Below are 14710 nucleotides of genomic sequence, written 5' to 3'. Positions count from 1 at the left end.
CAGGTGATAATCTCCCATGTAGTACTCCCACCAGCCTTGCTACAGGCTTCCTACACTAGGGCTATTTCTTCTGGTGTTTCCAATAGGAACACTAGTAGTATGCTTCTTAGAGCACCCACAGTGCCCAGCCTGCTCCTGAGCTGACCTGGCCATATTTCCTGATGTGATTGCAGCATACATTGGCTTTTTCCCCAGATATGACTGACAAATGCCAAAAGGGCTTTAATTTCAAGTAACTTTGAAGGATATATATATATATTTTTTTTTATTTAATAGCCTTTTATTTACAGGATATATGCATGGGTAACTTTACAGCATTAACAATTGCCAAACCTCTTGTTCCAATTTTTCACCTCTTACCCCCCACCCCCTCCCCTAGATGGCAGGATGACCAGTAGATGTTAAATATATTAAAATATAAATTAGATACACAATAAGTATACATGACCAAAACGTTATTTTGCTGTACAAAAAGAATCAGACTCTGAAATATTGTACAATTAGCTTGTGAAGGAAATCAAAAATGCAGGTGGGCATAAATATAGGGATTGGGAATTCAATGTAATGGTTTTTAGTCATCTCCCAGAGTTCTTTTTCTGGGCATAGCTGGTTCAGTTCATTACTGCTCCATTAGAAATGATTTGGTTGATCTCGTTGCTGAGGATGGCCTGGTCCATCAGAACTGGTCATCATATAGTATTGTTGTTGAAGTATATAATGATCTCCTGGTCCTGCTCATTTCACTCAGCATCAGTTCGTGTAAGTCTCTCCAGGCCTTTCTGAAATTATCCTGTTGGTCATTTCTTACCGAACAGTAATATTCCATAATATTCATATACCACAATTTATTCAGCCATTCTCCAACTGATGGACATCCATTCAGTTTCCAGTTTTTAGCCACTACAAAAAGGGCTGCCACAAACATTCGTGCACATACAGGTCCCTTTCGAAGGATATATATATATATATAGATACACACATACACACATACACACACACACACACACACACACACACACACACACACACTGCCCAGTTCTGTCTCTGAGTGATCTGCAGGAATTATCTCTGACCCCTGTTCCTCTGACAGGTCATGGCCTAGATCCCACTGGCGTTAAGCCTCAAGTCTTCCTCTTCTCTACATTGCTTCACTTTCCAAAAGTTGCCACACTTGACTCCATCTTCCTGTAGGGTCTTGGGCTAGATGAATAAACTTGCTGCTTTCTCCCTCCACAACCATTCACTGTAACTTCTGTCACATCTTAGGTCAATTGTGGAAAAATTGGTCACCTCTAGGATTTCTCATGTTACTATGTTATATCTAGAAGTCTAGTAAATTTTTTTTAATTCATTTTTTTCCCTGAACTTAAACACCAAAAAATGGGACATTTCATACAGCAAAACAATAGGATTGTATGTAAAACTATGAATCTCTATTTTATACTGCCTGTGGTTTTTTAAAAAGATGTAATAATTCCACATATTTTCAAAACTATCCTGTTTATTTGTGCTTACTTCTGAACTTCATTTTATTGCCTCCTGTGCATTTTTTAAAATTGTTTCAATGATTTTCTTTCTTTGGGTACAATTATTGCTAACTCTCTCTCCTCCTTTCAATGTCTCCTTAACTAAAAATCCAAGAGAATAAAAAAATTTGTAACAATCACAGTTCAGTAACAGTTTTTTTTTTTCAAAAAGGTATGCCTTTTTTTACATCGTGTGTCTATCACCTATCTTTTAGGAAATGAAAAATATGCTTCATATCCCAAGGTCCTTTGGTTATGTGGTTGGTCATTTCACAGGTTAAAGTTAAATCTTTCAAAGTCAGTTTTCTTTATGATGTTGTTTTCCTTGATAAATTATTTTCCTGGTTCTTCTCACTTTGTTTGACATTAGTTCATATATATCTTCCTAGGATTTTCTGAAACTGTCTTAGTCATCATTTCTTGCAATATAATAGTATTCCATCGTATTCATATTTTACAAATTGCTTAGCCATTTCTAAATTAGTAGATACTCCCTTACATTCTAGGATTTGTTATTTTGTTTTGTGTTGTTTTTACAATTCCCTCTTCTAAATCAAGAATCTTATTTTGCTTATTACCATTCCTCATCCAGCATTTCTTTCATGATTACCATTTGTTTCTCTGTTGAATCTGATGTCCTTTTTTTCTTTTTTTCCTCAATAGTATTTTATTTTTCCAAATACATATAAACATAGTTTTCAACTTTTTTTGGCAAAACTTTGTATTCCAAATTTTTCTTCTTTTCCCCCTTATCCTCCCCAAGAAAGCAAGAAATATGATATGTGTGCAATCCTTTTAAACATATTTCCATATTTGTCATGCTATGCAAGAAAATAAAAATCACACAAGTCTATACTTTTAATTTATGTATAATTTCATCATGTTTGTGTAAATACTTTTCCATTTAATTTTACAATCCCAAATTGATTAGCATATCTTTTCTTTCTTCTTTCCCTTCTCTCTATTCACATAGGATATCATACCCTTACTTAAAGGTGTTCTGTCTAAAGGAACATAAATTTTGATAGCTGAAATTTCCCAAATTTCCCAAATTTCAGCTAGGGCCATGACTTAAAACCAAAATGATGCTGGCTCTCATAGACTGACAAACTAAATAGGTCTATTTCATCATGATCTATAAATACGATATGTAAAATCTTATGAAGCTATTGCCAACATGAAGGAAATCACAAATCTACTGGAATAGAATATGTAAGGATGAAATAGGAATTGAATGAAAAAAGAAATATGGAAAATCATCTGCAAAAATCTGTACAATTTTTCATCAAAAAAACAGCAGAATAACCACATTTGGTCTCAACTATTACAGTCTCATGAATTTTAAGAGGAGATAGAAATGGAACTAGAGAGAACAAAGACAAGAAAAAAAACAGGTGAACTGGATCAAATTTACACAGAGAGATGTGTTGTGGTTTCTTAATGGTAGCTTAGGGTGGGATAAGAGAGACTCTAAGACTCAAAAATGTTAAAAAAATGTTTTAAAAATGTTTTAAGTGTAACTTAAAACTTAAAACTTCCAGAGATGTGAAAACTGGGATACCAATAAATTGTTGGTGGAGTTGTGAACTAATCTAACCATTCTGGAGAGCATTTTGAAACTATGCCTAAAGGGGTATCAAACTATGCATACCTTTAGATCCAGCAGTATCTTTACTGGATCTGTATCCCAAAGAGATAATAAAAAAGGAAAAAGGACCCACATGTGCCAAAATGTTTGTATCAGCACTTTTTGTAGTGACAAGGAACCATAAACTGAGTAGATGCCCATCAGCTGGGGAATGGATGAATAAGTTATGATATGAATGGAATGAAATATTATTGTACTATAAGAAATGATGAGCAGGCTGATTTCAGAAAGACCTAGAGAGATTTACATGATCTGATGCTAAGTGAAGTGAATTAGAATCAAGAGAACATTTTATCCACTCAAAGGAAAAATGCGAAATGATCAACTGTGATGGACTTGATTTTTTCCAACAATGAGGCAAGTCAGGCCAATTCTAATAGACTTGTGATAGAGCGAGAGACATCTACATCCAGAAAGAGTGGGGACTGAATGTGATGAGGACTGAATGTGGATCACAACACAGTATTTTCACCTTTTTTGTTGTTTTTTCTTTCGCATTTTTCCTTTTTTATCTGATTTTTTTATATCATGATAAATGAGAAAATACATTTAGAAGAATTGCATATGTTTAATTTATATTGGATTGCTTGCCATCTAGAAAGATGTAGGGGAGAGAGGGAGAAAATTTTGAAACACAAGGTTTTGAAAAGGTGAATTTTGAAAACTATCTTTGCATGTATTTTGAAAAATAAAAAGCTATTTTTAATATAATAATAAATAAATATAACTGGGTGAAAATAATTAATTAATTTAAAAAAAAAAGCTGTGTGCTAGAAGTGACATAATTGTGGAGGTACTAGGGGATGGATTTAAAAGATAGAGAAAATAAAAGAAACTCAGGGGAAAAAAAATCAAGCTATATTACTGCCAATCTATTATATCTACTTTCCAGTCTCTCTAACTTTCCAGTGAAATATACTCCTACTCACCATTTTTTTTATGAACCTTGCTCAACACAACACAAAAAATCTGAGGCCTTTCAAATGAAAGGACCCTTTTCCTCTCTTCCTTCTCTCATATCATTCATATATCTTCCCCTACCATCTGTTTAATCCCACTATTTTGGATGAAGAAATGTCCTTGCTCCTTGCTAAAGACAATCCATTTACATATTCCCTTGATAGTATTCCTAATCATTTTCTCCAATAGATTGTCCCCAGTATCATACCCACTTTTTCTTTGCTTTCTTCTTTTTCCCTGGATTCATCTCTGCTGCCTAAAAAATACCCATATTCTCACTATCTTTAAAAAAAATCTTCATTTGATACAACCATGTTTAATAACTTAAAAACTTAATAACTTTTTCTATTTTTCCTTCTTTTCTAAACTGAACTACTTAAGAAATCCATCTATACTAGCTAGGTACCTTCATTTCCTGTCCTACTAAATTCTTTGCAATCAAACTTCCCATCTAATCATTTAATAAAAACTACCCTATCTAACATTACCAATGATCTCTTAATTGACAAATCTAATGAGCCTTTCTCAATCTTCATCCTTTTGACCTCACTAAGCCCTTAATACTGATCATTTTTTTCCCTTCTGGATGTAATCTCCTTTCTTGTTTTCATGATACTTGTTTCTCTTTATTCTCTTACTTATATGATTACTCCTCAGTGTCCACTGGATATTCATTTATGCCATGTCCACAAAGCATAGGTATCCTTCAAAGCTCTGTCTTGGGCATTTTTTTCTTTTTGTTCCATATAGTCTTTATTTGGAGATAAGATCCTCCTGAAACCAGGTTCAATAACCACCTCTGTGCAGATGTTTGCCATATCAATATATTTAAATTTAATCTCTTTCTTGAGCCATAATCTCACAGTATCAACAGCCTTTTGACATCTCAAACTAGATATCACATAAGAATCTCAAATTAAGACTATCCAAAACAGAACTCATTATCTTCTCCCCCGAATCCTCTTCTCTTCCTTACATTCCTATCATTATCAAGGTGATTATTTATTTTCTTCCCAGACAGCCATGTTTTCAACATTGACTCTTCACTCTCTTCATATATACAATCAACTTCCAAGTCTTATTCTTTCTATTTGCATAACATCTCATATACATCCTTTTCCCTCCAATCAACTAACCAATACCTTAAATTCAAAAATGCATTCTCTTCTACCTGAACAATTGCAAATGCCTTCTAATTGGTCTGACTCTTTTTTTCTCTACCCATTTCAATCTCTCTTTTATATAGCTGCTAAAATGATTTTCCTAAAATATAGTTCTGCTTGTATTACCTCCTACTCAATAAAATCAAGTGTTTCTTATTATCTCTAGGATAAAATCCTTTGTCACTTAAAGTTCTTCACCCCCTGACTACTTCTTACCTTTCCAGTCTTCCTATATATTACTCTCCTCCATGCACTCTACTAAGCAGAAATATTGGTTTTGTTGCTATTGACAAATAACACTTCATCTCCCAAGTCTTTCCACAGTCTATATGCTATGATCCTCTCCAACCTCCTCCCCTTTTTCATCACTGCCTCTTAATTTTCAGTTTCTTTTAAGACTGACTTCAAATGGTACCTTATTTTGAAGGTTTTTCCTGTTCATCCTACTTACTTACCTCAGTGTCTTATTCATGGAGAATATATTCTACCAAATCTTGTGTACAATTTGTGTGTACCTAGTTATTTACCTGTTTATCTATCAGAATGTGAGTTCTTGGAAGGTAAGGATTGTTTTTGCTTTTCATTATATATCCCCAATCCTTAGCACAATATTTGGAATACACTAAAAGTACTTAATAAACACTTAGAGACTAAATGACTAGTAAAATTGTCATTTTGTCAACTAAATAAGAAAGGTGTCCCTTTTGTTTAATAGTGACCAAACTAAAAGTGAGAACAGTTATTTTCAGTAAAAAAACATCATATTCCAGACAATGTGTAGATATAAACATTGTGAAGTTGTGCTTCAGTTTTACCACTGCTATGGAATTTCACCATCTGCTTTACAATAGCATAAAATGTGGATTGTCAAAGCCTTAAAGAAAAAGTCTCTTATTATTTTATAAGAGCAATTCTGTGAGTAGAAACTTTTGAAAGAGATCCTTAAACATTTGATAAATAAAATATATCTGAGAAAGTAAACTAAAATACAAAAGTAGATTATGTTTTTCCATATTAATAACAGATTAGATATAAAATAGGAGAAAGTATGTTCATCTAACATGTTTGTAATGTCACAAAGAAAATCCATTATAATCTAAGTTCAACAAAAAGGTGAAAATACTATGTTGTGATCCACACTTAATCCCCATAGTCCTCTCTCTGGATGCAAATGGCTCTCACCATTTTTACTGGCTTTGGCCTGAATCCCTTCATTATTGAAAAGAGCCAAGTCTATCATAGTTGATCACCACATAATCTTGTTGATGCTCTGTACAATTGAAACTCAAAATTTTAAAAACAAATGTAAAAAAATTGTTTTACATGTAACTGGGAAAAATATTTAATATAAAAAACAATGATATTAAAATATCTTTTTTTCTTTTTTATATTTAATAGATATTCCGCTGGAAAAAAATCTTAGTCACTTTTCATAATTTTATTTCATCTAATGTAAGAAGCTGTTGAGAATCTTTATTGAGCAGTAAAAAATATTTGGACACTTAAGCATATTTAATGGGAAACCCTTTTTGATAATGTTCTTACAAAATCAGCATCAGGAAGAAATTTGGACTGAGAATGCTAGAAAGACATATTTTTCACTTTCTTCATCATCTTCCTCTTTTATAAATATCAAAGATTTTTACATGAGTACAGACTCTTTGTTCTATGCATAGATAAGTTCAGTTATCCCAGTAGCATTTGGAAATACATATTTTATTTGACAGTATTTGTAAATAATGCCTTCTCAAAATAACTTTCAATGTGGAAATACTTCCATATGCCATAAATATTGGCTAGGAAAGAAAATGGCTTTACCAGTTTCCTAAGTGGAAAGAAAAATGCATCTTAATGTGTATATCACATTATGCTACTTCATATACAAATTTAGTAATTGTGTCTCCTTAAAATTAAAAGTAAAGAGCATTTTAAGGTTATGGTCTCAATTTTAATAAAAGTTACATAGTCTCATCTTAAAACAGAATTAGCAAGAATTCAATGATAATTTACACAGGTTATGAAAAACCTGTCAGCTAATGAAAGTAAAATTCTGAAGAATAACTGAATGAGTGAAAACATTGACTAAGTACTTATTAGGAACCAGATATAGTGCTAAATGCTGAGAATATACAAAGGAGAAATAGTCCCTACCTTCAATGAACTAACAATCTAAGAAGAGACAATATATATAGGATAGTGATGGCCAAGCAAGAATTAAGCTACAAGGATGGTGAGTGAAGTGACACGGCAATTAAATCAGTCAATAAATATTTATTAAGCACATGCTAGGCACTGTGCTAAGGACTGGGAATACAAAAGAAAAAAAAGATAGTCCCCATCCTTAAGGAGCTTATAATGTAACGGAGGAAAACAATACATAAAAGGAAGTGGAAAGGAAGTAAGGAGAAGAGAAGGCATACAATCTAAGAGTATGATGACAAAGTCTAGAGCAGTCCATCAAGATAGAAAATGTTACAGATGATTGGCCTGGGTATCCTCTTTATATGGAATTTTTGAGAGCTCTCTCTCTCTTTCCTCTTTCCAATCAAAGGAAAGGGATCTTTTCTAGAACCAAAGGTAACATTGACTTGATTATGGAACCTAGTGGTAAAATCAAGAAAAGATAACGGGAGAAAGAGAACAACAGCAGGATGGTGGTGTGGTTAGGTTTTCGGAGCCATTGAGATCTTACCAATCATTATGTTACTAGTCAGGAGCTAGGGATGAAATTGGATATAACGGAGGAAGCAGAGTGACATGAAAAGATGGGTGAATAACAGGGGCCAGACAGATAGAATAAATGCTCAACAATCAGCACAAGTCTCAGAGTAGAAACTGGAAAGCCATTTGAGATGTGCTTGAAATAGGGAGGAAGAAGACAGGTTCCTAGGATCAGGGCAGACTTAATAAGTTTTCAACAAACAGCCAAACCCCAGGGCAGGAGTTTAAGAAATTGAAATGGGAAAAGACATAACAAGAAACAAGACGGCATTGCAGGAATGAAGTACAGCCAAAACAAAAGTTAGGAAATGTGAAATGGAGTGTTGTGTGGGGTTGTTGTTCATTTTTCATTTTTAAAGAGAACCAACGCCATCACAAGGGAGATGTCTTGGTTTGTAAGTGAATTGGATATGAGTGTGGTAAAGCTAAGCAAAGTCATCAAACTCACTCTCTTCCAGTCTTTGGAGTCCAGTGGCAAAACAAAGGACAAGAGGCCCAGGATAAAGTGGGTGATTTTGACCTTTCTAAATTTCTAAAGGTCTCAGTTTGTCTGAGGACATGCCCATTATATGACTAAGGGACAGGTAAGAGTTGAGACAAAAGATGGCTCAATTTATCATCACCAAGATATTAATTTGTAAGGACAAAGCCATCAGAATTTTTTGTCAGAACAGAAAACAACTGCTATTTACACTCATTCTAAGCCATCAAAATCACAGAAGCTTGGGTTGAGGCTATTACTGGCCCTTCAATAAAAACCAGAGAGATGTGGCTTTAAAGGCTAATCAAGTAGTTCCATTTAAAACACAATGGGATTTTTAAGGCTATTTTTTCAGAGCTATATTTTTAAAAAATTAAAAATGAAAAAGGAGAAGAAAAGAAGAAAATGAGTTCAAATCTGACCTTAGACACCTCCAGAAAAAGAAATGATAAAATCTAAATAAAGTGTTGTATGTGAAAAATAGTATAGACCAGGATGGCTGAAACACAGGAATACACTGAAACAAATAAGGTATAAGAAGACTTAAAAGGTTTTAGTGGATAAGGAGAGGTTTATTGAGGAAGGCAGGATAATGAGAACAAAAGTCATGTAGGTTCCTAGCCTCATGGCAGGTAGTATTGTTATGTGCTGTAGGAAATGTGTCTCACAATAAGCACAAATAAGATGAGGTATGTTCCAAGAAAAATCACAGCAATGAGGAGGTAGAAACTGGCATGCCCTCAGTTATTTACCGTTATCTACTGCTTGCTAAAGGTGGAAATAGAACCAGGATGTGTTTGATATTGTAGGTATACAAAAATGTTCCATTCTACAACTTTCAAAGTAATCATTTAAGGAAGTAGCCAGAATCTCAGAATTGAAAGAAAGTTCAGAGGCCATCTAATAAATATGTACAAGAGATCATTCTATAAGAGAGCCAACAAGTGAACATCTAGCATTTGCTTAAAAACTTCTACAAATAGGGAACCAGATATGCCCTGAGACAGCCCATGCCATCTCTGGAAATCTCTAATGTTAGAAAGTATCTCCTTAAATGGACTAAAATATGCCTCCCTGCATCTCTAACCCATTGTTTCTTGTACCCTCTAGCATCAAGCAGAACACAGCTATTTCTTCTCATCCATGAAAGCCCTTGAAATATCTGCATATAGTATTATACCTAAATCTGGGCATATTGTAATTCATACCCCTTCCACAGTGGAATATAAGCTCTTTGATAGCAGGGATAGTATCATTTTAATCCTTTTACTTAAGTACCTTGTACATGATAGGCATCTAACCAATATCTTGTGTATCACATAATAACAAGCTTGAAAGGGATCTCAAAAAGAGTTCAACTTGTATAGGAATTTCTCATATAACTTACATGTACATTGGCCATCCTGACCTCACTTAAAGAAAAATATTTAGTGAAGAAAAACTCACAGTGACTTGCAAATAGGAAAGGCTTAGTAAAAATACACTTAACTAAACTTACTCTTTTCAATTCCATTTCTGGAAAGTTCTAATTCTTAAAAAAGTATTTTTCTTATAAAATCTTTCTAAAAAATAAGTAAAAATTAAATTAAATTTAAAAATCTGTCTTTCTGTAAGAAAAGGCCACTGCTTCTAGTAGTACTTTTTGAAACCAGGAGGAAGTCTAATCTCTCTTCTAAATGAAAGTCTTTCAAATATTCAAGGAAAACTATTCATTCTTTCCCAAGTTTTTTTTAAGATTAAATAACTGCAATTACATTAAGATGATCTCAACAACTTTTATCATGCTAGTTATCATCCTCTCAATACCTCCCAGTTTTTCAATGTCCTTAAAATGTAGTGTCAAGAACACAATACTCTAAACTGGTCCAACAAGGACCAAGTACAATAGGATTGTCATATCCCAAGTCCTCAATGCTATATCTCTCACTGTAGTCTAAGATAAAATGATTATTTTGGGTAATTATATCAGTTGTTGACACATGCTGGACTTATTTCTATTTCATTAAAACTTTTTAGATGAACTACTGAATGTAATCATCTCCTATCTTCTACTACTAGCTAAGTTGATCGTTTGAGTAAAAGTCTAGTGATATATATGAACAATTTATCTTAAATAGAAAAATGAAATATTTCAATAAAATGTGTATAGACAAAAGATTTGTGGTTTCATCAGCAAAGGAAACTTCTACCAAAGTGTGTTACAATCCATTTAAAAATTTAAATTATGTTTTATGAAGTTGCTTCTAGGGGGAATGAAGGCCATTACCTATAATAATGTAAAATGTTTCTCAAGTTTCATGATTTTTTTCAGAACCATGCACAAACAAAAAATTTTTGATTACAAAATGGTCCCCTTCCCCAATTTTATTTTTCAATTCTCCCAACTTTGCTCCATCACCAAGTTCTTCATATTCTAGAAGCAATTTCATAATCAAATCTACCCCAAAGTAAGAGAATTAAGTCCCTTCTAGTTCTAAGAGTCTAAGAATATTAAATAACATCAATTGTATTTACCTGCTGTGGAAAACACGTTCTTACTGAATGTTCTGTGTATCCAAAAGAAGGACCTTCAAAAACAGCTGTAGGGAGCTTCAAAACTTCCTTCAGAAACTGGTCAAACTTACTGAATATCATTAAGCCATTGGAATCTGACATCTGTGAGAAAATATCTACAAGCACAAAGCAGAATGAAAAGAGTATTATCATATTAGGTTACATTATATTAATATATTATATTAGCCTTCTTTAAACTACTACATAACTCTTGCCAGCAGTTATCAATTTTAAAGTTCTACAAAATAACTGTGACTTACATATCAGGATATAATCTATTCTAATTCTTTCTTTCCATTAATGGTTCACTCTGTTCCAAACCTTCACCCTTTTCCCAACCATCTAATAATGAAATCTAACAATTAAATCTTATATGAGTCAGCTATATCTTTGTACCTTTGAATTTATAAAAAAAAATACATACACTTGAATACCAATAAAGTGCCATATGAAAGTCTATATGTTGGTGAAGGGTGTTCAAATCAAATGATACTTGTATACCAGAGCTTCAAGGCCCTTACAGATAATTTTTATTATACAGATGAGAAAACTGGCACCTAAAGAAGTATGCCATTTATGATTTAATAGGTAGAAAGAGTATTATATCCATTTTCTGATCAGCATGTATCAAACTTAAATAAAAAGGCTACTGTAATGATTATTAAATAACAAATTATTGGCAAAACCTAGTTTTGTTTTTTTTTTCCTTTCCTATAACCTCCTTTTCTACTGAGACAAATCAGCATCTAAAGGACCTTGTGGATAATGAGATTGGCTTAACTTTCTCTTCAATCTTGTTCAGAACCCATCCAAGTAGGGAAGCCAATGTCTTCTACTCAGACTTGGGTGGATGGGTGGGGTAATCCTTTGTCTAGATTGCTGAGGCTGGGGGTGGTCTGGGAGTGAACATGATACAAGTCATGTACCCAAGCTCTCATTGGAATAGGTCCACTTTCATTATAATATTTATTCTTCTCATTAATTGTTGATTGCCACTCTCTGTTACAAGAGTTGATTCTATGAGGGATCTTTGGCATTCAAGAGGGTCACTGACACCTTTTATTAATTACTCACTAGCATAATTAATAAAACCATTACTATGTTTCTTGAACTTATTATACATCACATTGCCTTAAATTCAAATTCCTTCCATCTCAAGGACAATATGAAGGTCCACACAGAGACAGCTAATGGTATAGTGGATAGAGTACTAGACCGAAATTAGGAAGACACAAGTTCAAATCAAGTCTCAAATACTACTAACTGTGTAACCCTGGGTAAATTGCTTAATCTCTGTGTACCTCAATTCCCCCAACTATAAAATGTGAATAGGTATACTCCCAACTCATAGGATTGTTGTCAGTATCAAATGAGATAACATTTGTAAGAAAAAGCTTAGTAGAGTGACCGGTCCATAATAGATGCTATATAAATGTATCCTCTTCCTTTCCCTTGTCCTTTGCCACTTCCACAAAAGAGTAGCTGCTGTCGTCAATATAACATTTTTTTTTACTAAATTTGTTTTATTTTCTCTTTGGAAACAAAGACCTTTCTGATGGGAGGTAGTTAATTCTTTCTTGCCTAAAATTAATATAGAATTATCCTCAGAAACAAAGGGGCTAAGGGTAAGGAAATGGAGGAAGAATAACCATGCATTTAGAAGCCATGTCTTCACTGAATGAATAGGAATTTAGAAATTAGACTTGTACCAACAAGAAATCCTATGAATCACAGATAGACAAAATCATAAGTTAAACAAACACAAGAAAACCAGAGAAATTAGCTATTTCCAAATCCTTTTGTCAAACATGAAAGGCCATCCCAATGAGAATATAAGGGAAGCAGCAAGAAGAAAAATACAAAAAGAAGATTAAAAAAAAACGAAACAGATGGGCTGGGATTATCAATAGAGTTGCTGTCTAGGGATCTACTAAGTTAAGGATCCCAGAACCTCAGAACCATCACTGACCTGGATTTGGTCCTTTCCTCATTTGGCATCTGCATCTTGTCCCCATCTCTCACTACTGAATCAGAAGGATAATGGTTGCTTGAATCCTTTCCCAATTTCTTTCCTGCACTTGAACAAGTCCAGAATTCTGGTCCATGGATCAACATAAAGAAAGAGCGAGGAAGATCTAACCAGAAGCCACCTTGAATTAATACAAACTCATGGGAATCCTTCCATGTTCATAGAACATTCAGACCTGAGTAGAAATGTTCTTATCTGCTCAACTGATCACAACTTAAGAAATTCCTGACCCACTTTAACAAAACTCAAGAAAAAAAATTAAAGAAACTCTCTACTCTATTGTTCCAATTGCCTCGAAATCAAAAAGCAATGGGCTTAACACTGCTGAATATCCCCATTTCTCAATCACAATCTTTTTGTTAACTGGCTGAAGATCATACTTCCCAGAAATCCAGTTTCCTATTTAGTAGGCATTGGTGAAGACAGACAGGCTTAGCTTAAGATGCAGTCTAACCCTGTTTTCTAGAAATCTGAATCCCATTTACATAAGTGCATATGGGGCCACCTTCCCCACCAATTTGAAAACTGCCCAACTTTTGTGTACTACATTAAAGAAAACATTCAGCTTAATAAAGACATCTTGCAAAGTATAACAGGAACTTCAGATGATCCTCAAAAAATATATATATATAACAACTTGCATTTAATAATAGATAACATCTATATATTGCTTTAAGATTTTTTTAAGTGCCTTACAAATATTATCTCATTTAATTCTTCCAGCACCTTTGGGAGTCCATGATATTACTATCATCTTTACAGAGGAAACATGAAGAGAAGAATTTAAGTGATTTGCCCAAAGTTACACAGCTAGTAAGAATCTTGAGGCCATATTTGAACTGGGGTTATCCTGACTCCAACAATATCCTATCCACCATGCCACCTAGCTGCCAACACCTAGAATACACAAGAAACTAAAGGACATTTTGCCTTAGTGAACATTTTACAGGCAGAAAATACAGAAGACACCAGAAAGGAGAAATCCTAAACTTAATCCCAAAGATATATAATTATAAAATATATACATAAAATATAAGAAAATATTATTTGGTAATAAATAAAATCAAACAAAAATATGAATTAAAGAAAAAGCATCAAAGTTATATAAAATATATAATATTTTGTAAATATGTACATGGAACTTGACTATAAATTGATATACCATGTAGCATGACTATATTATTTACACATAGAAGAATTCATTTCAAAGACAAAATATAGAAGAATTTCTCAACAAATAATAACATGAAAGCATGAAAGAGAAAAGAAAATTCAAAATGACAGAATAAATTATTTATGAAAATGATAATATATCTGAAGTCTGTTATTACTTTATCTTAAGACTTAAGTGGTAATATACAGATTTGACATCTAGAAACCTTTTTAACTATAAAAAATAAATTGGGATAGAAAGCACATCATGCTAATCAACATAAAGTATAAAATACATGAAAAATTCATTACTATTTAAAATTTTTTTCCAAATACATGTAAAGATGTTTTCAACATTCATTGATATCTACTATTTAAAAGAGACTTAATAAACATGAAAAAGTTATAAGAACAAAAAAGGGAAAAGAGGAAGAAAGATATTCCCAAAGACAAAAAGCTCCTCTATCTAGACTAATA

At 33.2% G+C, this 14710-nt stretch overlaps 1 protein-coding gene across 10 annotated transcripts in view; it reads right to left on the bottom strand.

The window, feature by feature from the left end:
- Positions 1-14710, bottom strand: part of DTNB (dystrobrevin beta) — a 333753-nt gene that overhangs the window by 217292 nt on the left and 101751 nt on the right. For all 10 annotated transcript variants that reach the window (XM_031951429.1, XM_031951428.1, XM_031951432.1 and 7 more), the window contains exon 6: positions 11014-11168. In XM_031951429.1, coding sequence (XP_031807289.1) covers positions 11014-11168 — 155 coding nt within the window. The remainder of the gene's footprint in view (positions 1-11013; positions 11169-14710) is intronic.

This window comes from Sarcophilus harrisii, chromosome 2, assembly GCF_902635505.1.
Source record: "Sarcophilus harrisii chromosome 2, mSarHar1.11, whole genome shotgun sequence".
In the NCBI taxonomy this organism is placed as follows: Eukaryota; Metazoa; Chordata; class Mammalia; order Dasyuromorphia; family Dasyuridae; genus Sarcophilus; species Sarcophilus harrisii.
This window is presented reverse-complemented; position numbering and strand designations above follow the sequence as displayed.